The 19,500-nt window shown below is 43.2% G+C and overlaps 1 protein-coding gene across 3 annotated transcripts; it reads left to right on the forward strand.

Moving 5' to 3' along the window:
* The first annotated feature begins 411 nt into the window (after positions 1–411).
* On the forward strand, positions 412–19,469 carry TBC1D9B (TBC1 domain family member 9B). Of its 3 annotated transcripts, none has more exons than XM_065734752.1 (22): positions 412–574; positions 2,042–2,152; positions 3,226–3,344; positions 4,393–4,621; positions 5,299–5,557; positions 6,098–6,305; positions 6,425–6,637; positions 7,146–7,307; positions 7,878–8,028; positions 8,406–8,620; positions 9,329–9,446; positions 9,841–10,126; positions 10,830–10,959; positions 12,073–12,171; positions 12,665–12,733; positions 13,510–13,750; positions 14,127–14,192; positions 14,346–14,417; positions 14,812–14,862; positions 15,654–15,701; positions 16,148–16,254; positions 17,066–19,469. In XM_065734752.1, the coding sequence occupies exons 1-22, from the start codon at positions 457–459 to the stop codon at positions 17,756–17,758; spliced, it is 3,765 nt and encodes a 1,254-aa protein (XP_065590824.1). In that variant the 5' UTR covers positions 412–456; the 3' UTR covers positions 17,759–19,469. The 3 variants fall into 3 exon arrangements, with proteins under 3 accessions (XP_065590824.1, XP_065590825.1, XP_065590826.1); XM_065734754.1 differs by lacking the exon at positions 412–574 and adding an exon at positions 1,438–1,827; XM_065734753.1 differs by lacking the exon at positions 14,812–14,862 and having other exon boundaries at positions 413–574.
* The last annotated feature ends 31 nt before the right edge of the window (positions 19,470–19,500 follow it).

Below are 19,500 nucleotides of genomic sequence, written 5' to 3' on the forward strand. Positions count from 1 at the left end.
TTGATATATAGGAGACTGCAGTGCATGTGCCCAAGGTGCTGGCCACCTAAACGACGACACGGACCACGCAGGAGTGAAGGAGATGTCTCTCCATCTCTCGTGCCCCTGTCCTCTCCTCATTTCCCTTCACTGCTCAGAACAAAGCCAAGCCACCAAGATGACGGCAGGGTCTCTGCAGCTTGGCCGAGCCCGTACCTATTTCATATTATAGCGAGAAATCATCTCAGGAGAGAGCCGTAACGGCTTTGACGCGAGAGAGGGACTCGAACTCGCGACCTCCGCGCAGCAGAGCCGCGGCGCCGCCCCGCTGCCGTGAGGGGGCCGGGTCGCCAGGGGGCGCTGTGGCTGCCGTGACCCCGCGGCGCCGCCCTGCGCTGTGCGGCCGAGTGGAGCCGGGCCGGGCCGGGCCGGGTGGCGGCCAAGGGAGCCGCTGTGGCGGCCCCGGGTCCCGCCGCCATGTGGCTGGGGCCCGAGGAGGTGCTGCTGGCCGGCGCGCTGTGGGTGACGGAGCGGGCCAACCCCTTCTTCTTGCTTCAGCGCCGGCGAGGACACGGCAAAGGGGGCGGCCTCACGGGTAAGCCGCGGCGGGGATGGGGTGGGGGCTGCGGCCGACCGGGGCCCGGCGCGGAGCGGCACGGGGCGCTGAGAGCGGCCCCGGCGGGGCGGGGCGGGCTCTGTGCCGGCGCTGGCAGCGCTGCGGAGGGAAGAGCCGCGTCGGCCCACGGAGCGCTTTTAATTCCCTCTCCCCCTCCCCCCCCCAGAGAGGCAGCAGGAGACGGGTTCTGGGGTTGCCCGGGTTTTAAGGCAAGGAGGAGGCGGCCCTGGTGCTGCTGTGCGTGTTGTGAAGCAGCTGGAGCTTTCCGCTCCAGGTGGCTTCGTGTGTCAGTGCGTGGCACGTCCACTGCTACGGGGAGTACGCAGGACGAGTTCTTAACCCTTCCACCGACGGCCGCACAGGAGCCTGCTGGATGGGGAGCTCCTCTTGGACCACATCCCCTCAGGAGGAGGGGAGGAAGAAGCGGCCGCGGAACGATGTGGGTGGGGCAGTGCTCTCTGATGTTCCCCAGGCACAGGGGGATGGATGTGCTCCTCCTCCAGGTCCGAATGTCACAAAATGTTAAATCGCGATGGTTTACATCGAAGGTGCTCGTTGGACATTATCTAGCATCACCAAGTGTCATCTTAAATATTCGAGCTAACTAATAAACAGGAGGTTGAAATAATGCTCACAGATGCTAACGGCGCTCAGCATTTTGTTCTGAGAGTGCCTGCCTTTATTTAATGTGAGTTTAAAATTAACCACATCTGGGTTCTCTTCCTGTTCTCTTTGTTTAACTGAAGCATGTGCAGGAATGTCACGGAAACCTGGGAGTGCCAGCTTCTCCAGGACTGGTGGAGTCCGTTTTGGCTGCATTACCTTATGTACTGCATGTATAGGTGATGCTGAAAGATACAGCTCTGAGAGCTCTTGTATTTAGTTTGGTCACTTAAAAGTCACTGTAAACAACAGAAGCGTGGAGATCCCAGAGACTTCACATTCTTGTTGCAGTCGTTTGGATACAGTGATGGAAGTCCTTAAGAGATGGATGGAGTGTTGTCCACGCTGGGGACAAAGCTCTGTTCTATGGAATGTCAGACAGTGTTAATCTGAAGACATCCCACTTTAAGTGCCTCTCCAATATCTCTGGACGCCATGGAGAAAAATACATTTGCTTCTGTTATGAAACTTTCCTAGGAAGGCAGAGGATCACAGTGAGCTGTTGTGGCAGTTTAATTGCCTCTAAATGTCAGCCATTAGCAGTGGGATTGCCTGTAGGTGGTTCATAGGTAATTTCCATGCAGTGACAGGATTTATGTCTTTGTTTTCTTGACAAAGTGTCAGTGCTGATTCTTGTTTATTATGTAATTATAATGCATAGGCTGCATAATAAGACTGAGTTTTTCATTTGTTTTTATTGCAGTAACAGTGCTGCATTTTTGCTTAACCCAGTTCTTCGCTTTGCTATTACATTACTTTAATTTCTGTCCCTTTGCTTTCCAGGTCTCCTTGTGGGAACTTTAGACGTAGTTTTGGATTCCAGTGCCAGAGTTGCCCCGTACCGTATCCTGCACCAGACTCAGGACTCTCAGGTGTATTGGGCAGTGGCATGTGGTACGTACTGACAGCCATTTCGTATCATCCAAAGTCATTTGTGCTTTAAGAACAATGCCAAATGGCTCGAATAGACATCAAGTAAACTTACAGAAGCTATATATATGTATATATTTGCTGTTTAATCCATTGACCTGTACACAGAAGCCAAATTCATAGCCCTGCGAGTCCTTTGAGATTTCAGGTCCTGGAGTTATTTTTGCTTATGAAACCACACATTCACTGAGGTTGTGTTTTGTGGTTAGGTATCCAACTGCAAATAGACAAAGACACTTTCTTTGCTTAAGCTGCTTCTTAAAAAGTCAGGTAGAGCCATAACAGTTAAAAGCTGACTTGCTTTTTATTTCTTCTGCTTTTTTTTTTCTGTCTGTAAGAGAGCATAGTAATAACTGTTGTCAGAGAGGAAGAGAACTTCTAGTAAATGCAAGTCTCTGAAACATTTGAGGGACTTAAACATGTAATGAAAGCAAATTTTCACAGCAAAGTTCCTTAAATCATCCCCTGTGAAACTTGAGGACTGCGTGGTTAATGACAACTAATGTTTGATACAAGTTCTGCCTAGGTTTTGTTTTTCTTTGCTAAGAAAGCAAAGAACGTAGGGTCTGAAACTGGCATGCTTGAGTTGCTTTTCTTGTTTTTGTGTTCTGTGCTGACAGTTGCCCATGCAAAATGCAACTCCTTTCTAAATGTGAGAAGTTTAATTGTTCTGAAATTTCGAATTTCTTCTGAAAGTTTGTTAGTTTTCTCATAGAATATAAGGAATTAAAGTAGTACTTCTTGTCTGGAGCATGAGAATGCTTTATTCTGGGGGGAAAACAAGCTGTTTGCTGTGCACTGGTGAATGGAATGACATCTTGGTGTGCCTGTTATCCTCAATGGCAATGGAAACGTTTCATTAGATAGATAATGTTGGTGTGTGTAAAATATTCTTGACGTGCAGGCAGTTGGTGTGTTTCACATCTGATCTCTGTTTGGTACTTGTTAGTTTCCTGCTGTTAACTTGGAGAAGAACAGGAGCTCGTTCTGATGTTTTCTTCTTTGCTTTTCCCTGTGCCTTTCACCCCATCAATTAGGATCATCTCGTAAGGAGATCACGAAGCACTGGGAATGGCTGGAGAATAACTTACTGCAGACTCTGTCCATCTTTGATAATGAAGAAGATATCACCACCTTTGTCAAGGGCAAGATACATGTAAGGAGTGTTGTTTCCCCGAAAGACTTCAGAACCTGATGAAGGACGGGGAGGTGGTATTAAGAATTCCTTTTCCTCTTGGAAGGGGAGGAGCAAGAGCTTCATCACAACACTTCTCTCTGCTCCCTCTTCAGAAATGAACACATTTGGAATGATCTCAAAATGCATACGGTGTTACCACAATGACTTTACGGCCGTAACACCAGACAAACATCGGAGGGGTAGAGGGGGGGAGGTTAGCAGCAGTAGATCTCGAGGTACAGCCTGCTTAGGATAGTAACTAACTGAAATCTGCTGTCTCATTCCAGTCATTGCAAGTTGTGCCTCTGACACGAGTGTTAAACCGAGGCTGGCCTGTCAGCAAACGTGGGGGAGAGAATTCTAGTTTGCAAGCAATGAACTTGCACTCCCGTGATGGTCTGGGTATAAAGGAACAGCTCCCTAACTTCCACTGATTTTGTATTCAGACAAGTGACTCTGTTTGTTGCACAGATAGTGCACTTCAGATTCCCAGCCTGTGCATTTTCCAGAGTAGAAGTTCACACATGCCATTTTTTTATTGGACAGCAGCAATATGAGGCTCTTCCAGTACTCCTGTCAGATTCTCTTTATTGGTTGTGTGTCTGTGTGAGAGAGATCTGTTCTTCCTTCTGGCCAGTCAGGGTCTGACCACGTGCAGAGTTCTGCCCTTTCTGGCAGGTGATCTTCCTGTTGTGGAAGCACACACACAAGTGAAAATAGACTTCAGTTCTCCTGCAGGGCATTCAAGGCGTTACAGACCAGCTGTGGGAAACTCAGATGTTAAACGTGAACATTAGCTGTGTGTGTTCAGGAGTAAATCAGCTTATAGGCTCCCAGCAGACTTATCTGCTCATTCTACACGTCTTTACTATTGCTCCAACTTGATGGGAAAAATGATAACTGCTGTGTCACATTTCTTCTTTCTGTCTTCTGGAGGGCTGCCATCACCTCTTAGTGTACATTATATCTGTCAGCAGGCATCTCCTTCCATCTCTCATCTCTGTGCCTCTCCTCCCATGTCCTTTAGGGAATTATAGCTGAAGAGAACAAGAATCAGCAGCCTCAGAGTGAAGAGGATCCAGGTAAATTCAAGGAGGCTGAACTGAAGATGCGGAAGCAGTTTGGGATGCCAGAGGTGGAGAAGTTGGTCAATTACTATTCCTGCAGCTACTGGAAGGGACGTGTACCCAGGCAGGGCTGGCTGTACCTCACTGTCAATCACCTCTGTTTCTATTCCTTCCTGCTGGGTAAAGAGGGTGAGTTATAAATTTGTTTTTTCTGCAGTGTTCCATGATCTGTTTGATATAGTTGATCTTTTATGTGACTTGGTTTTGTTTTGTTTTGTTTTAAGCTGATAGGATTTTTTTCTTTTGAAGATCCTTTTGAGCTCTAGGTCAACAAGTAGATCAGTCCTTTCTCTTACAGGCACTAAGTGAAGTTTGAAATGAATGCCTGAGTCATTTTTCAACACATGCCTTACATTCTCAGGTTGCACACCTGGGTTTTTACTTCCACTGAATTGGAGAGCCAAGCAATGTTTTGACTTTGGTGAGTTTTGCTTGGAACCACCACCTAGTATTTACAGAGCTTGAACTCCAGAGTCCAAAATTAACTTGCTCGAAAGATAGAATGAAAGCATTAGTAATTGTAATTGAAAGCATTTGCTGGATGGAGGAGAGTCCTTTTGGAACTGCGTTATTTCTGGTCACTCCCAAACGTTATTTCCAAGTATTTTTTGACAAATCAGTAAAAGCATGAAGAAAGGAGTTGCCCATGTGTAAGGGGAGAAAAATACCAATACATAAACACATTTATTGTGTGAACATTTGTTGTGTGAACTTTTTGAGCACATTTGTTGTGTGAACTTTGTTTCTGATACTTTTTTTTTGCCTCAAATTGTAATAGTGGCTGTTTGTAACTTTTTTTCCCCTAGTGACACTGGTGATTCAGTGGGTGGATGTAACCCAGCTAGAAAAAAATGCTACACTGCTGTTCCCTGAGTGCATTAAAGTGAGCACAAGGGACAGCGAACTTTATTTTTCCATGTTTCTTAACATCAATGAGACCTTCAAGTTGATGGAGCAGCTGGCTAACATTGCTATGCGGCAGCTACTGGATAACGAGAGCTTCCTACAGGACAAGTCTCTCCCAAAGCCCAGGAAGCCTTTGAAGAACATCTCAGCACTGAAAAGGTGTGTGTTTTCAGCAAGGAGAAGACAGAGAAACAGGAATTGTAGTAATAAATCTGCATTACTACATAGCTTCAAGGTGCCCCCACTAGGGGCTGCATCACTTATTTCAGTCATTAGCCTTCTGCCTAGTGCTTTTTTCCATCCCAAGTTGATACTTAACTTACACAAGCCCTCGTATCTTTCTCATGCATGGTGATACAGACAAGGAGTTCTTAGAAGGAATTTTCAATAGAAACTCTTGAAAATCCTGTTTTTTACAGTTTCAGTTTTAGGATCCAGTGTAACATGGAAGTTTCCCAGATTTCCGTTCCTGCGTATTTGATCTCATATTGCAGGACATACTGTGTCAGTGAGGCATGTCTGAAGGCTGAAAGGAGTCAGATAAGAGGTGGCATCTCAGTTAGGGAAGCGAATAGTAAGAAGTAAAGCACAGGCTGGAATAATCTGATTAGAATGGATGCCTAATGTTTCTGTTTGAGTGCTGTTTTTTTTTTTCAAGTGAGAAAAAAGCCCTGAGGACTATGCTTTACTTTTCCCCAGAGACCTTGATGCTCGAGCGAAAAATGAATGCTACCGTGCCACTTTCCGGCTGCCCAAGGATGAGTGCCTGGATGGACACACAGACTGCACGTTGTGGACACCGTTCAACAAGATGCACATTCCTGGTCAGATGTTTGTTTCCAACAATTACATCTGCTTTGCCAGCAAGGCAGAGGAGGCCTGTCATCTCATCATTCCTCTCAGGGAGGTGGGGATTAGCTGTAATTAAGACTACAGGCTTTTCTTCTCTTTCTGATGCTTTTTGTAGTACTTTGCAGATAATGGAGAATCTGTTAGATCCAAATGACCCTTCTCCTTGTCTTCTAGGTGACAATAGTTGAGAAGGCAGATAGCTCCAGTGTCTTGCCCAGCCCTCTGTCCATCAGCACGAAAAGTAAAATGACTTTCTTCTTTGCCAATCTGAAGGACCGAGATTTCTTGGTGCAGAGAATCTCTGACTTCTTGCAGAGAACACCATCCAAGAAACCACTCAGCAGTGACAGGGAATGGAAGTGGAGTTTGGGCGATGCTGGATGTGAGGTACTAAGGAAGTAGCTGGGAGGAGCATTTGGCCATCTTTCAAAGTAATGCTTCTTACAGTGTGTTACAGTGCTCCTAGCAGCAGATCATTTCTCTTTGTTGGGCTATGAGCAGAGGAGGGAGCCTGCCTCAGCTCAAACGCTTTGTTGTTCATTTTCTCAATTGCTTTGCTGTTCTGCTCTGGAGGTTAATTTACATAATGAGATCACTGCTTAGGTTTACCTACTGTCTTGAGCAATACTGAATCATTTTCCCATAGGGTCATTACTATTAATAGCATAAGTTGTCTTGAAATTCAGTGAGAGGTTGGAATACTGGTATGGTTCTCAGTGGATGCTAAAGAAACATCATGGAAAAGCCAGAATGGTTGCCCCCTCTTCTCTACCAGCTCTGCCTCCAGTCTGGCAGATACATTATGTATGACTAACTTTACAACTGTAGGAATACATTTTGGTGTTGTTTCTTTTTTTGTTTGTTTGTTATCACAGTAAGTGTATTTATTTTCCAGGAAGTTCCAGAGTTGCGTTCCAGCAGCCCTCTTGCAGTTAGCCCCACATCTGCCCTCAACAGTCGACCGGTCAACTTCTGTGCTGATGATGTGCCAACGGCATCCCAGGGACTGCTCAAACTTTTCAGAAGAAATTCGGAGGAGCTTTTGGGACCCAAAGGGGTAAATGATATTTTAACTTAAAGAGGTTAACTGTAAGTAATTGGTAGTCGGTAGCAGATTTCCTGTCTTGCTCTGAGGCTTTGTAAGTGCATATTCTCCCTGGCTTCTGTCAACACTGCAGTATCACTGTCACTGTGATAGTGCTGTGTAGATGTAACCTGACCATCAGCTTACTTATCAGTATAGGGATACATGAGTAGAGGCTGAGCAATTTGTGTTACTGTGCTTCTGGGATGGAGTTGCTATCTGTGAAGAGTTTTCCTTCATATCAGAGCAGCAGAGAACTGATCTCTCTGCTTCCTGGGCAGTCATCTTAAACCATGGCTCTGCTTGCATTTGTGTAAATGTGTTGCCACTGCACAGCCTGTGTTACCATTGTGAAGACTTCAAGGAGATTCAGAACAGCATAGATTAGCATGCAGCCTTTTTACTCAGCAGGAAGAATAAAACCTTTAAATATCATAGTGCATTTATTTTGTGAAGTGTAGGTCTGAGTACCCAGAAATCACCTGTCCTGCAAGCATGAAAACGCTTTGATCTCCTAAAATGGCCATATTTGTTCTTGTGAAGGCAAAGGAGAAGATGAAGGAAGAGTCTTGGAACATTCATTTCTTTGAATACGGGAGAGGGATGTGTATGTATCGTACTACCAAGACTAGGGAGCTGGTACAGAAAGGAATCCCAGAGAATCTTCGTGGAGAACTGTGGCTCCTTTTCTCAGGTAGGAAATTGTGCAGGATACTTTGGCAGCTTGCAGAAATAAGCTTTTGCATGTCTCAGAGGAAAAGGTATAAATCACAGCTCGTTTTGGAAGAAATAAATCACAGGCTAACTCCACATGAATTATACTTTGTGATGTTATTGGACAAAAATGCAGTGATTGCATTCCTGACGTGACTTTATGAGTATAGTAACTCTTTCATTGCCTTTGTGTGGATTTCAGTTTTGGGACCTAGGCTCCAACACTGAGTTTGTTGCTATACTTCCATATCTGTTTGTGGTTACTGAGTTCATGTAATGCTTCTTCTCTGAAGCTGTGGGCATAAAGTCTGTATTTTAAAGCTCAAGAAGTGAAGCAGTGTTTGTTTGTCATTACAGGGGCTTGGAATGAAATGGTCACTCATCCTGGTTACTATGCAGATCTTGTGGAAAAGTCAATGGGAAAATACAATCTTGCTACAGAAGAAATTGAGAGAGATCTGCACCGTTCTATGCCAGAACATCCTGCCTTCCAGAATGAGCTGGGAATTGCTGCTCTCCGGAGAGTCTTAACAGCTTATGCATTCAGGAATCCAACAATTGGATACTGTCAGGTAAGAAGGAATTCTTAGACTTGTTAGCTCTCCGTGGTGACTGTGACTGTGTTAGAGCTTTTCAGCAATTCTTTGTTTAATTTCATGCTTTTCCTTCGTGCTGTCCATTTGCCAGTAAGCAGTGATGTTGTAAGGATCTTTTATGTATATAGACTTTGCTCATTTCTGTTATGTGTAGTGACAGATTCTTTTAGCAGTTTTCCTGCTCAAGCTTTCCCTAGTTTGAGAAAAGCATCTCCTGGTTTCTCTGAAATGAGCACTTAAATGAAAAAAGTGATAGGTGATTCATATATTGCAGTATATCACAGATGAAGGCAGTTGCTGTTTTGTGAAACAACTTGGTAGAAATTAATTTCATTTTGTGTGTTGCTCTGGAGATAGAGGTTCTTATTGTATCACTCTGTTGTAATCAAAGCTTTTTCTGAAAACTTTGAAAATCATATTTATCACATTGATTAACAAAAGTGCTTGACAAAGAGTAGTTATATTATCTGCTGCCTCACAGAGGAACTGAAACAGGAAGATAAGTTGGCTCAAGGTCACCTAGTGACTCAGATACCAGTAAAAGCTGGAAATAGATCTGACTCTCAGTCCCATGAGACTGCTCTGCTGGAATCACGGTTTTTAAGTTCAACTTCTCTGTAGTGACAGAGTTTTCATGGCCATCTTCATGTTTCTCTCTGTATATTTAATGCTGCTGGAATATAGGCAATGAACATTGTTACATCAGTGCTGCTGTTATACTGCAATGAGGAAGAGGCCTTCTGGCTCCTGGTGGCTTTATGTGAGCGAATGTTGCCAGATTACTACAACACAAGAGTAGTGGGTGAGTGTCAAGTTCATGCTGGAGCACAGATTTTCACCTACAGTTCCATCAGCATCTCAGGAATACTTTGTTTCTTCAGAATTAGTTAAATGTGGTGCATTTTAAAGATAATGAAGGACAAGCTTCTTCCCTTTTAAGCTGCATGCATATGATGGAGGCACAGGAGATACTGTAGGCTACCATGCTGAACAAAGAAGATGGAGTGAGGAGTAATCTCTATATATAATACTTATTGAGAATAGGGTAATAAACATGTTAGTTTTAGTTTAGTTTAAGAAGCTGAAATTAAAGTGAACTAACGCTGTTTTGCTTAGTAATTAATTCACTCAGTTATGGTACCAGTTATGAGACCAACAAATTTGAGTCCTGCCATTGTTCTTGTTTCTTTTCCCAGGTGCATTGGTGGACCAAGGCATCTTTGAAGAACTTACACGAGAGTATCTTCCACAGCTGTCAGAAAAGATGCAGGAGCTGGGAGTGATTTCCACCATATCCCTTTCTTGGTTTCTCACACTCTTCCTCAGTGTCATGCCCTTCGAAAGTGCTGTCGTCATTGTTGACTGCTTTTTCTATGAAGGCATCAAGTTTATCTTGCAGGTGTCATTGGCCATTCTTGATGCCAACATGGAGAAGTTGCTGCAGTGCTGTGATGAAGGTGAAGCAATGACTATTCTGGGCAGGTACCATTCTTATTTATAAATGAATGCTGATAGTACCCCTTTTAGTTATCATTCCTTTCTGTCTGATAAGAGAGAGACTCTTCTGTCATTCCCCTGAATTCCGTTACGTAGCAGGTCACAGATACCAATCTAGGATGAAACTTGAGCACCAGAGAGGATTGTTGTTAATTTCTGCAACAGCTGAAACAAATTTTTGGCTCAAGTATGGAGGAATCCAGAGTTGTTTGCTTTGTGGCTTACTGCATTCCTGTTTCTCAGTGTGAATTTGAACTCCATGAGGTTACTTATCCAAAATACACAGAAGAATTCTAATCCATGATCAAGAACAAGTCCTGGCAGGAATAGCCTTCTAGTAACGTACAACTGTTTCAAGCAGATACTTCCCAATTATAGTAAATGGAAGATTTTCTTGTTTCAAATGTGAATCTAACCTATGTTCTGCAAGATCTTCAGAGTACCTCTGGGAGCCTGCCTTTGAAAAGAACAGATATCCCAAAAGTAGAATGAAAATCACCTTTGCATGGAAGATGTTGAGGACAGTGTTGTAGGTTTGCTGGGAATTTTTTTCTACGTGTTTAGATTAATAATATAGAGGAGCAGCAAGTTATGTGTTTAGGATATTACTGCTTTTCCTTCCTTGATGTTAATCCAGGAGTCTTGCATCTGTTCTCTGTGTGTTGCTTGTTTTGTTTTTTCTCCACAGGTATTTGGACAATGTAGTTAACAGGCAGAGTGTCTCTCCTCCTATTCCCCACCTGCATGCCTTATTGACGAGTGGGGATGACCCACCACTTGAAATTGACATCTTTGACCTCATCAAAACATCCTATGAGGTCAGGTTCTGGCTTAGTATTTACCCAACTTATTTTTCTCTCCTAATAATCCCACTTTATGCTTACGCAGACAGAACTTAAACTGTATTATTAGTTTGAAGTGCTCAGGGAGTGCAGGCTCAATCCATTCATCCTCCTGTTTGGTATAAGTAGAGCCTAACTCGTTCAGCTATATTGAATTCCAGATTGTTTTTCCAGCATCAGGAGAGACGAGTAAGAGTCATGGGGTTGCTGCAGGACAGAATCATAGAATCATAGGGGTTGGAAGGGACCTCAAGAGATCATCAAGTCCAACCCCCCAACATGAAAACATCCCAGTTTGTATACATGATAATTGTGTTCTGTAGCTCATGCTCTGGTGATAGGAATCACAGAATCAGAAGGTGATACCCTTAGGAAGGTGACCTGAGAGCAGTACCCATGCTGTTGAAATACCTTGCCCTAGTGGACATGCATCTCATTACTCAGACTGAGAGCAAAGACATTAGAAATTTGTATCTGAACGATGGGAAGTGTACAGACAAGCCACCTTGTCTTTGACAGTTATTCTCATATATCTGTGATACAGTTGGATTAATTTCCCATTTCAGCTCCTCTTTTGTCATGTCCCCTTCCAGCCACTTAATGGTCACACAGCTATCTTATTTATTTATTTATTCAAATCTTCCACCTCTGTTCTTCCTTTCTTTTTTAAAAGAATGTCACCAAGTTCATTTTACTTGGCTGACATTGTCAGTGGAAAAGGTTTTTAACTTTGCTGTTTCCAGCAGAAACTCATTTGGGTCCTACAATAAAACAGGGCTGGAAAGAACAGCAAGCTGCTTCTCTGTGCCACGCTGCAGGATCTGCAGTTGTGTCCTGATATAGGCCTTTCCAGCTGTTCTTTGGAAACCTCTGGTGTTGGATTTCTCATTAATTCTAAATTACTTCTTTTGGGGGACAGGGTTTAATAGAGAGAAGGTGGGGTTTTTTTCCAATTTTTCAATGCTGGTGGAAGTATTCTAGGATTTTTCTTTGAGGGGACAGTACACTTTGTAAAAACCACATGATTGAACAGGAAGTAATTCATTCTTCAGGAGATGTTGCTGACCGTGTCTGCTTCTTTTCTCCTAGAAATTTAGCAATTTGAAGGCAGATGACATTGAACAAATGCGTTTTAAACAAAGGCTGAAGGTGATCCAGTCTCTGGAGGATACAGCCAAGAAGAGTGTGGTATGTGATTCCCAGATTAAATTTGCTACAAAATGTCATGTAGAAAGTATGCTAGCATGTTTGGGACTTCTGTAGAAAGCTTCATGACTAAAAAGGAGTGTCCACATCTATTGCAACTATCTCCCATGTCATAAGTGGAGAATTTAGTCCACTTCTTTCACTGTTGTTTTTTTGTGCATCTGAATCTGAAGATAAAAACAAAAGGAAAGGACAGCACAGTGTTCTGTGGGCTGCAGAAAAAGGAAGTTATAACAGTAGGTTTTTTTACCAACTGCTCAAACGTCAGCAGTTTCTGCTTGACTAGAAGCTGTCTTCCTGGCCTGTAATTCACAGCAATGGGAGGTATTGGAGCTGTTATGTTTTCTCTCCTCTCCTGTGTCATATCTCCTTGCAAATATTTTCTTAGCTTCTATGTTCACAGATTTTTCAGTGAGTCGTATTTAATTTGGGTAGCTTTGAAACAAATTACTCACTCTGTTTCCCCCCTAACTAGGTCCGTGCTGTGTCTGGTGACATTGGTTTCTCTATTGAAGAACTAGAAGAGCTGTATGTAGTGTTCAAGGTAAGAAGCTAGAGTGAATAGAAATGTGTTCTGACACCAAAAAATGAACATGAAAACAAGTCAAAAGGGAAGTAACAGCTTGTTTTATTCTTAATACAACCTATCAGAGGCAGATATGGGATTCTGTTATTTGTACTGCCAATGAGACTGGCTCTATTATTGAACAGAGTTTTTGGTAAAAATGGTCAGAGCTCGTTCACAATATTTGAATTATTTTCATTCAGAAAGAGAGCTCAGAGTCAAGGGAAAGAAGTAACATGTAGTACTTGGAACATCAATCTAGGTTGACTTGTATCTCAGTTTTTATTCTCAAGTTTACCATGAACCTGCTCTGATTGTAACACAATTACTTAAGTGCTTTGCCTCTGTTTGTCAGTATAAGTGTTGTTAAATTCACCTGGATGCATTTCCCAAAGTCACTCAAGCTCAGTTGCACTGTGCTCACTTGCTTGCAAGCTCAATTGCATGATGGTATAGACTCAGAGAGGCTTAGTTCTAAAATCTGCATGCTCCCCTTGCATAAAACCTGTTTCATTTCACTCAAACGAAAAACAATCTTTGTATTTTTCACTTGTTCTTCATTTTTAGTGCGATCTGTGTCTCTTCCTCCATTTTGTACTACTTTGTACTGAAGTAATACATAGGCAAGATAATGAGTGTGTCTTGAAATGTCTCTTCTCTGCTTATTTGGTGCTGTTTATGAGCTTTGTGAAGGACTCCACTCTCATGGATGGTAGCTTAATACAACCTGACCTACCCATCCTTTCCCTCCAAAGGCGAAATATCTGATGAGCTGCTACTGGGGAAATAATCGTGCTGCAGCTGCCCGCCGAGATCAGAGCCTGCCCTACCTGGAGCAGTATCGCATAGACATGGAGCAGTTCAAAGAGCTCTTCATCACACTGACCCCTTGGTCCTGTGGTGCTCATACACCTGTGCTCGCAGCGCGCTTGTTCCGGCTTCTGGATGAGAACAGGGATTCTCTCATTAACTTCAAGGAGTTTGTGACAGGGATGAGTAAGTGGCATTTCTGGAGATGATATATTACAAAAAATGTTTCTGTCTTCTTTCTAGCAAAGAACTAAAAGGAGATGCTGATGGTTGAACTGTTATGAAGGGAGGGTGGCAGCCCTACGGGATTTGGTTCTTGAAGCAGAACTAAAGATACGTTTTTGCTGCTAGGCAGTCTCTCATTTTGGGAAACAGTAGGTGATAAACCTGTAAGGTGAAGCTTTGCTGTGAATTTCTTTATGACTTCTGCAGAGGGCTTTGTACAGTTTAGCAGCTCCTCACTGCTTGGAAACTTTATTTTGAGCTTGTGTCTAGAGTGATTCTTAATCCTAAATGCTGTTTTTCTTATCTGTTCGTTTTTGTTTATTTTTTTTACTTGCAGGTGGGATGTACCATGGTGACCTCACTGAAAAGCTTAAAGTGCTTTACAAACTGCATCTGCCTCCTGGTGAGTGCTTCCATAAGCTGCCAGTAATGAGTGTGGTGTGCTCTAACACACAGCTGAAAAGAGATGCTTCATACGTTGTGCTAGTAAAATGAGTAATACTGTTGTTAATTAATTACCTCAGAGATCTTAACATTTCTTTCTCTGTAAGCACAGCTCTGAATCCAGAGGAGACAGAGTCTGCTTTGGAGGCTACAAGTTATTTCACAGAGGATGTTACAACAGAAGGTAATGCAACGCTTGCTGTCCTTACCTCTCAGTTTAGATACGAGTCCCAACACAAACCTATGTGCTGTGATAGGTGATTTTGCAAGGCATGGTCTCATGGGGGCAATATGTTAAGGCTGCCAGTGTGTTTGAGTCAGCTGTCATTATTGCATGATGGGAAAGAAGTTTGGAGCTTAAACTTCTCAGCACCCATTTCATGCTTCTGAAGCACAATCATAGGCTGTTGAAGAGGAGCAGTGTGCTTTTACCAGTTCCTGTCTCTCACCTCAACTTGGGTTTTTCATGCAAATCTCATTGTCTCTTCTTGTTTTTGTTTCCTTCCCTGTCTCTGTGTGGCTTTTCTTCTCTTTTATCTGGGATATTGTCTCCTCAACCCCTCTTTCTGCTGCTCCAGTATCTCCTTTTGTCTCAGAGCTGGATTTCTGCCTGCACTGTGAGTCTCAAGGTCAGTCCATGGATTATGTGCACATACTGAGCATGGTTATAAGGCTGATATTATCTATGAGCACCAGCATGCTATTTTAAATACTCAGATCGCTGCTTCTCCTCTCTCATGGCAGTTCAACTATGTTTTCACTATTGTGTTTCAACCTTAATGAAAATAGGAACTGTCAAATAGGAAAGCAAAGTTTGCATTTTTGCTTAATGTTTACAAAAATAGAATAATGATTAAAAAAAAGATACAAGTAGTAATTGCACTGCTTGGTGCTAGGTGGTCATCTGAACGCTAAGCTAAGACAAGACTTCCTATTTAGTTTAGCAACAGTATAGGGAAGCAGAAGTGAAATCCATGAAGTTAGACTCTGCACATCAGTCTCAAAATGTCTGTTCAGTCACTGACTAATGGTCAGTAGAGATAATGGTCACTTATCCTATATGCTCAGTGTTGTTTTTTTCTATCCATTATCTTGCTTTGAACTTGCTGTGAACTTCTTTGTCTTTAAGCCGTGGCGTTAATGTAGCAATGTATTTCATGTTTGTTTCACCATTTCTTTTGTAGTTCTGCCCCCTGCTGCAGCTCTTCACTGCTTTCTCAGTGTGACTTTTTTCTCTGTTTATCCCAGCACCTCTTGCTTCTGTCCTGTTCTGTTCACTGCTCCAAACGTGAAGTGGGGGTGTGAGATACATTAAATATATTCGCCCGTCATTTTAATTTGGATATGAGTTGTCTTATGTTCTTCACGTGTTGTGTTCTTGAAAATCAGATATTAATGTTTATAATTTTACTGTTTTTAGAAACCCAAGAAGAGAAAGGAAGGAGAAATGACAGTGGTCAAGAAAAAGGTAATTTCATCATAAATAGACCAAATTCCAGTCTTGTCTTTTTAGAATTACCAACTTCATTTTCCTTTGCTGTATCAAGAAGACCTTTCAGAGTGTCCCTTTAGCAATGTCCACATTGGTAAAGAGGGATGTGAGCTGCAAACCAGCTCTCTCTCATGCCTTACTGCTCTGACTCTCTAATGTACCAAGGTCATAACATTTGAAAATCATGTTTGGTGAGTTATTGACTGATAGAATTCATTTATTAGAAATCAAACGCATTTGGGAGCATTAAAATTTTTGCTCTACTGAACTTTATCAGATAAACCAGCAGCAAACAATGCAGCCTCCCTGCTAGATGCTTTCCTGAACTGTCAATAAAACCTACTTCCAATGTGAATTTTGCTGCCATGGTGCTCACACGAAGTCTGAAACATTAACCACTATGGCTTGGTCACATTTTGCAGAGGAGAAAGGTACCAGCCCACAGGACTATAGATACTACCTAAGAATGTGGGCCAAGGAAAAAGAATCCAAGAAAGAAACTATTAAAGATCTCCCCAAAATGAGCCAGGTAAGAAGTGAACCTGAAGGTTTCCATTCAGATGACTAGCAGCTTGTTGGAGAACTGTGGCACCCATTTTGTTAGCAGTAGCAAAATGGAGCAAGAGCAACCCGTGCAGTAGGTTGCCCTGTTGTTCTGGTGTAGAGAGCTTTAGAAGCTTCTCATTCTACATGATTGTGTCAAATTCTTCAGCAGACTTGCAGCTGGTTGTCAGACTGCTTTGTTCTCATTAGTCAAATATGTTTGATTCTATGCCTCTCAGATCAGCTCTTCCTGTAAGACTTGCAGTCTTCGTTTTCCCTCCAGAGCAGTATGTGTTTGAAATCTGCCATCACTCATGTAAGCCTGCTTGGCTTTTTTGTTTCACTTTTTTGCATTGCCTCAACCTGAGGCTTATTGGTGGAGAGCAAAGAATCTGGTTACAGGAAAGAGAGTCCTACAACTACTGTGAGCTCTTCTTTCTCTTAATTCCCCTTGTGGGTGCTCCTTATACCACTGTGGAAATACGTATAAGCTGGCCACAGAAGAGTAGCAGTGCAGAAGTAAAACCTCAGTTTTTCTCAGGAGTGCATGGTTAGCATTCTATCCACCTGTTAGTGAAAGTACTGTCACTGTCAAGTTCCTAGTTGTCTCTCAATTTAGCTTCTACAGCAGAGAGCAGAGTTTACCTGATTTGGGATTGTTCTGAATCAGTAAAATAAGTCGTCACTTCGTGGGGAGGCAAATAAAGTAGGAGTCAGTCAAGGTGGAACCTGCTGCTTCATTTACCACTGTCAATTTTTGCAGCTTTAAATATGATTTTGATCTTTGTCTTTGAAAGGAACAATTCATAGAGTTATGCAAGACCCTTTACAACATGTTCAGTGAGGATCCCATAGAGCAAGAGCTGTATCATGCTATTGCCACTGTTGCCAGCCTCCTTCTGCGAATCGGGGAGGTTGGAAAGAAGTTCTCCAACAGACCCACGAGGAAGTCTGAGGACTGCAAAACAAACAGTAGCCAAGATCCCGTGAGTGAAGAGGAGTCACCTACATCTGAACAGAGTCAGAACTCAGCAGTGGAGCAGCATCCCCAAGCTGACGGTGAAGACAAAACCTGCAGAGATGTTCAGCCTGAAAAAACTGAGCAGGAGAACCAAACCCTAGGAGATGGTTCAGGGGAAGGACAAGGCTCTCCTTTACAGCTGCTATCGGATGATGAAACCAAAGATGATATGTCCATGTCTTCCTACTCCATGGTCAGCACAGGCTCCCTGCAGTGTGAAGACATTGCAGATGACACGGTCCTAGTTGGCTGTGAAGGAGGTAGTTCAGCTGCCAGGTATGGCAGTACCATTGATACTGACTGGTCTATTTCCTTTGAGCAGATCTTGGCTTCCATGCTGACTGAGACAGCCCTTGTAAACTACTTTGAGAAAAAAGTCAACATTCTCCAAAAGATCAAAGAGCAGAAGAAGGTAGAGAGGCAGTTCAGTTCATCCAGTGACTATGAGCTTTCATCTGTGTCAGGGTGAACTCAAAGGGGTTGCTGTCTTTGGGGAATAAAACAGGGAGATGATGTGGCAGATGGCAGGATGGTTTGGTATTTTGTGTTCAGGGTTGGTTTTTTGTTTATTCAGAGACCAGTAACTACACAACTGCAGTAGATTCCATTTGGTAAGGGGCATCAGACAGTGACTGTTCTGTGTAGGTGCTTTTTTTCCTCCTGGGGTTGACAGAATTAGATTTACATTCTCAAGAGCCATTAGAACCTAATAGCCCCTGACATACGATATTGCCACCATAAATTATGCATGTCTGACTTCTGCTATCTTTTATTTTAATGAAGTTTTATTTCAGACAGTAACTGCTCCTTGCCTGCCCTTATTTGCTGTAGATTCCTGGGTAATTTGCACAGCAGATGCGGCCTGGCTTGAAACCATGTTCATCTCTGGCTGCCGATCTGAGAGCTTACCCAGTGTTCTCAAGTGCTATAGGACCTTGACCTATAAATAGTCTTGTAAGTTCTTCAGTGCTGTTCTGTGACTCAGCAGCTACAATGCAGATGTTCGCCGCTGCTCCCAGCGCCCTAAGATCTAAACACAGACATTTCTCAGATCTACAGGTTTCTTTCAGATGAGATTAGGTGTTTTCATAGCGCAAACACTTTTTTCTCCATCATTCAGGAGACATTTTTCAGACAGGCCTGGTTTTCTAGCTTTTGCAGGTCTTTGAAAGCCACTGTTTCTAGTTTCTCTCAGAAGCAGCGAGCTCCTTGACTTCAGTGCAGCAGTAGTATTAGGCCAATCATTGGGTTTGTGATGGTTGTAAGAAGGGAGTGTGCTCCTGAACAGTGACTCAGCCTCAGCATTTCAGCATAGTGGCACACTGTGCTGCTGGACTTTCCCTCTTGGTACGGAATGCATTTATTTCCTCGCTGATTCTCTGTTTTTGCTAAGCAGTGATAGGTCCAATTTCAGTAAGACCCCTAAGAATGCTCAGTCTGCCCTTGTGTATGGGTCAGGAAGATGTGTGGGAGTGCTGTGCCACCTGCAGCTGCTCAGTGTGTCCTTTCTGAACATCTCCTGTATGAAGTGTCCAGCCACGGTTGTGCTTTTAGAAACTACTGTACATCAGAAGGTATTTACACCCAACGAGGGAGAATCAGTGGTGCTCTGCCATCAGTCCATTATGAGAAACCTGAGCAGAGCAGATCTCATTCCAGTTAAAGAGATGAAATAACTGGAACACCGAGTGACTGCTCGGTGAGAGAAGAGAGTCAACCTTCTGGTGGCAGGCATCCGCTCCGAGGAAGGGGAATGAATGCTGTTGGAGCAGATAAACTCATCTCAGTGCACAGGCACCTGCCTCACAGGGCGGAGGGGGAGGTGCTGGTGCTCAGCAGGAGCAGATCCCGCACTGAAGGCAAGGATTGCTGCAGGTTCAGGCCGGCATTTGGCATGTAGAGGAGGGGAAGGACCCCAGCAGTTCTGTGTTCCCATTAACACTGCTCCATGTGCTCCGTCTGAGTTCCCTTGCAATGTTACCTGTATGTATTCACAGCTGGTACATATTTCTTGTCTTTTCTGCCTCCTCTGCACTGTAGCTGGAGAGCAGCCTAGTAAAACTGCTTTTACTAATTATTCAATAATTTATTGTAATTTTTTTAAAGTACCAATACTACATGTGATTTTACACTGTCTGTCTGTCATTGTACTCAATAAACGAACCAGAACCACCAGGCCACCCTGGCTGCCTTTTATTTCTCGGAGTTCCA

The sequence above is a fragment of the Cyrtonyx montezumae genome, unplaced genomic scaffold (genome assembly GCF_038088225.1).
Source record: "Cyrtonyx montezumae isolate F1298 unplaced genomic scaffold, pur_monq_1.0 scaffold_18, whole genome shotgun sequence".
NCBI lineage: Eukaryota > Metazoa > Chordata > Aves > Galliformes > Odontophoridae > Cyrtonyx > Cyrtonyx montezumae.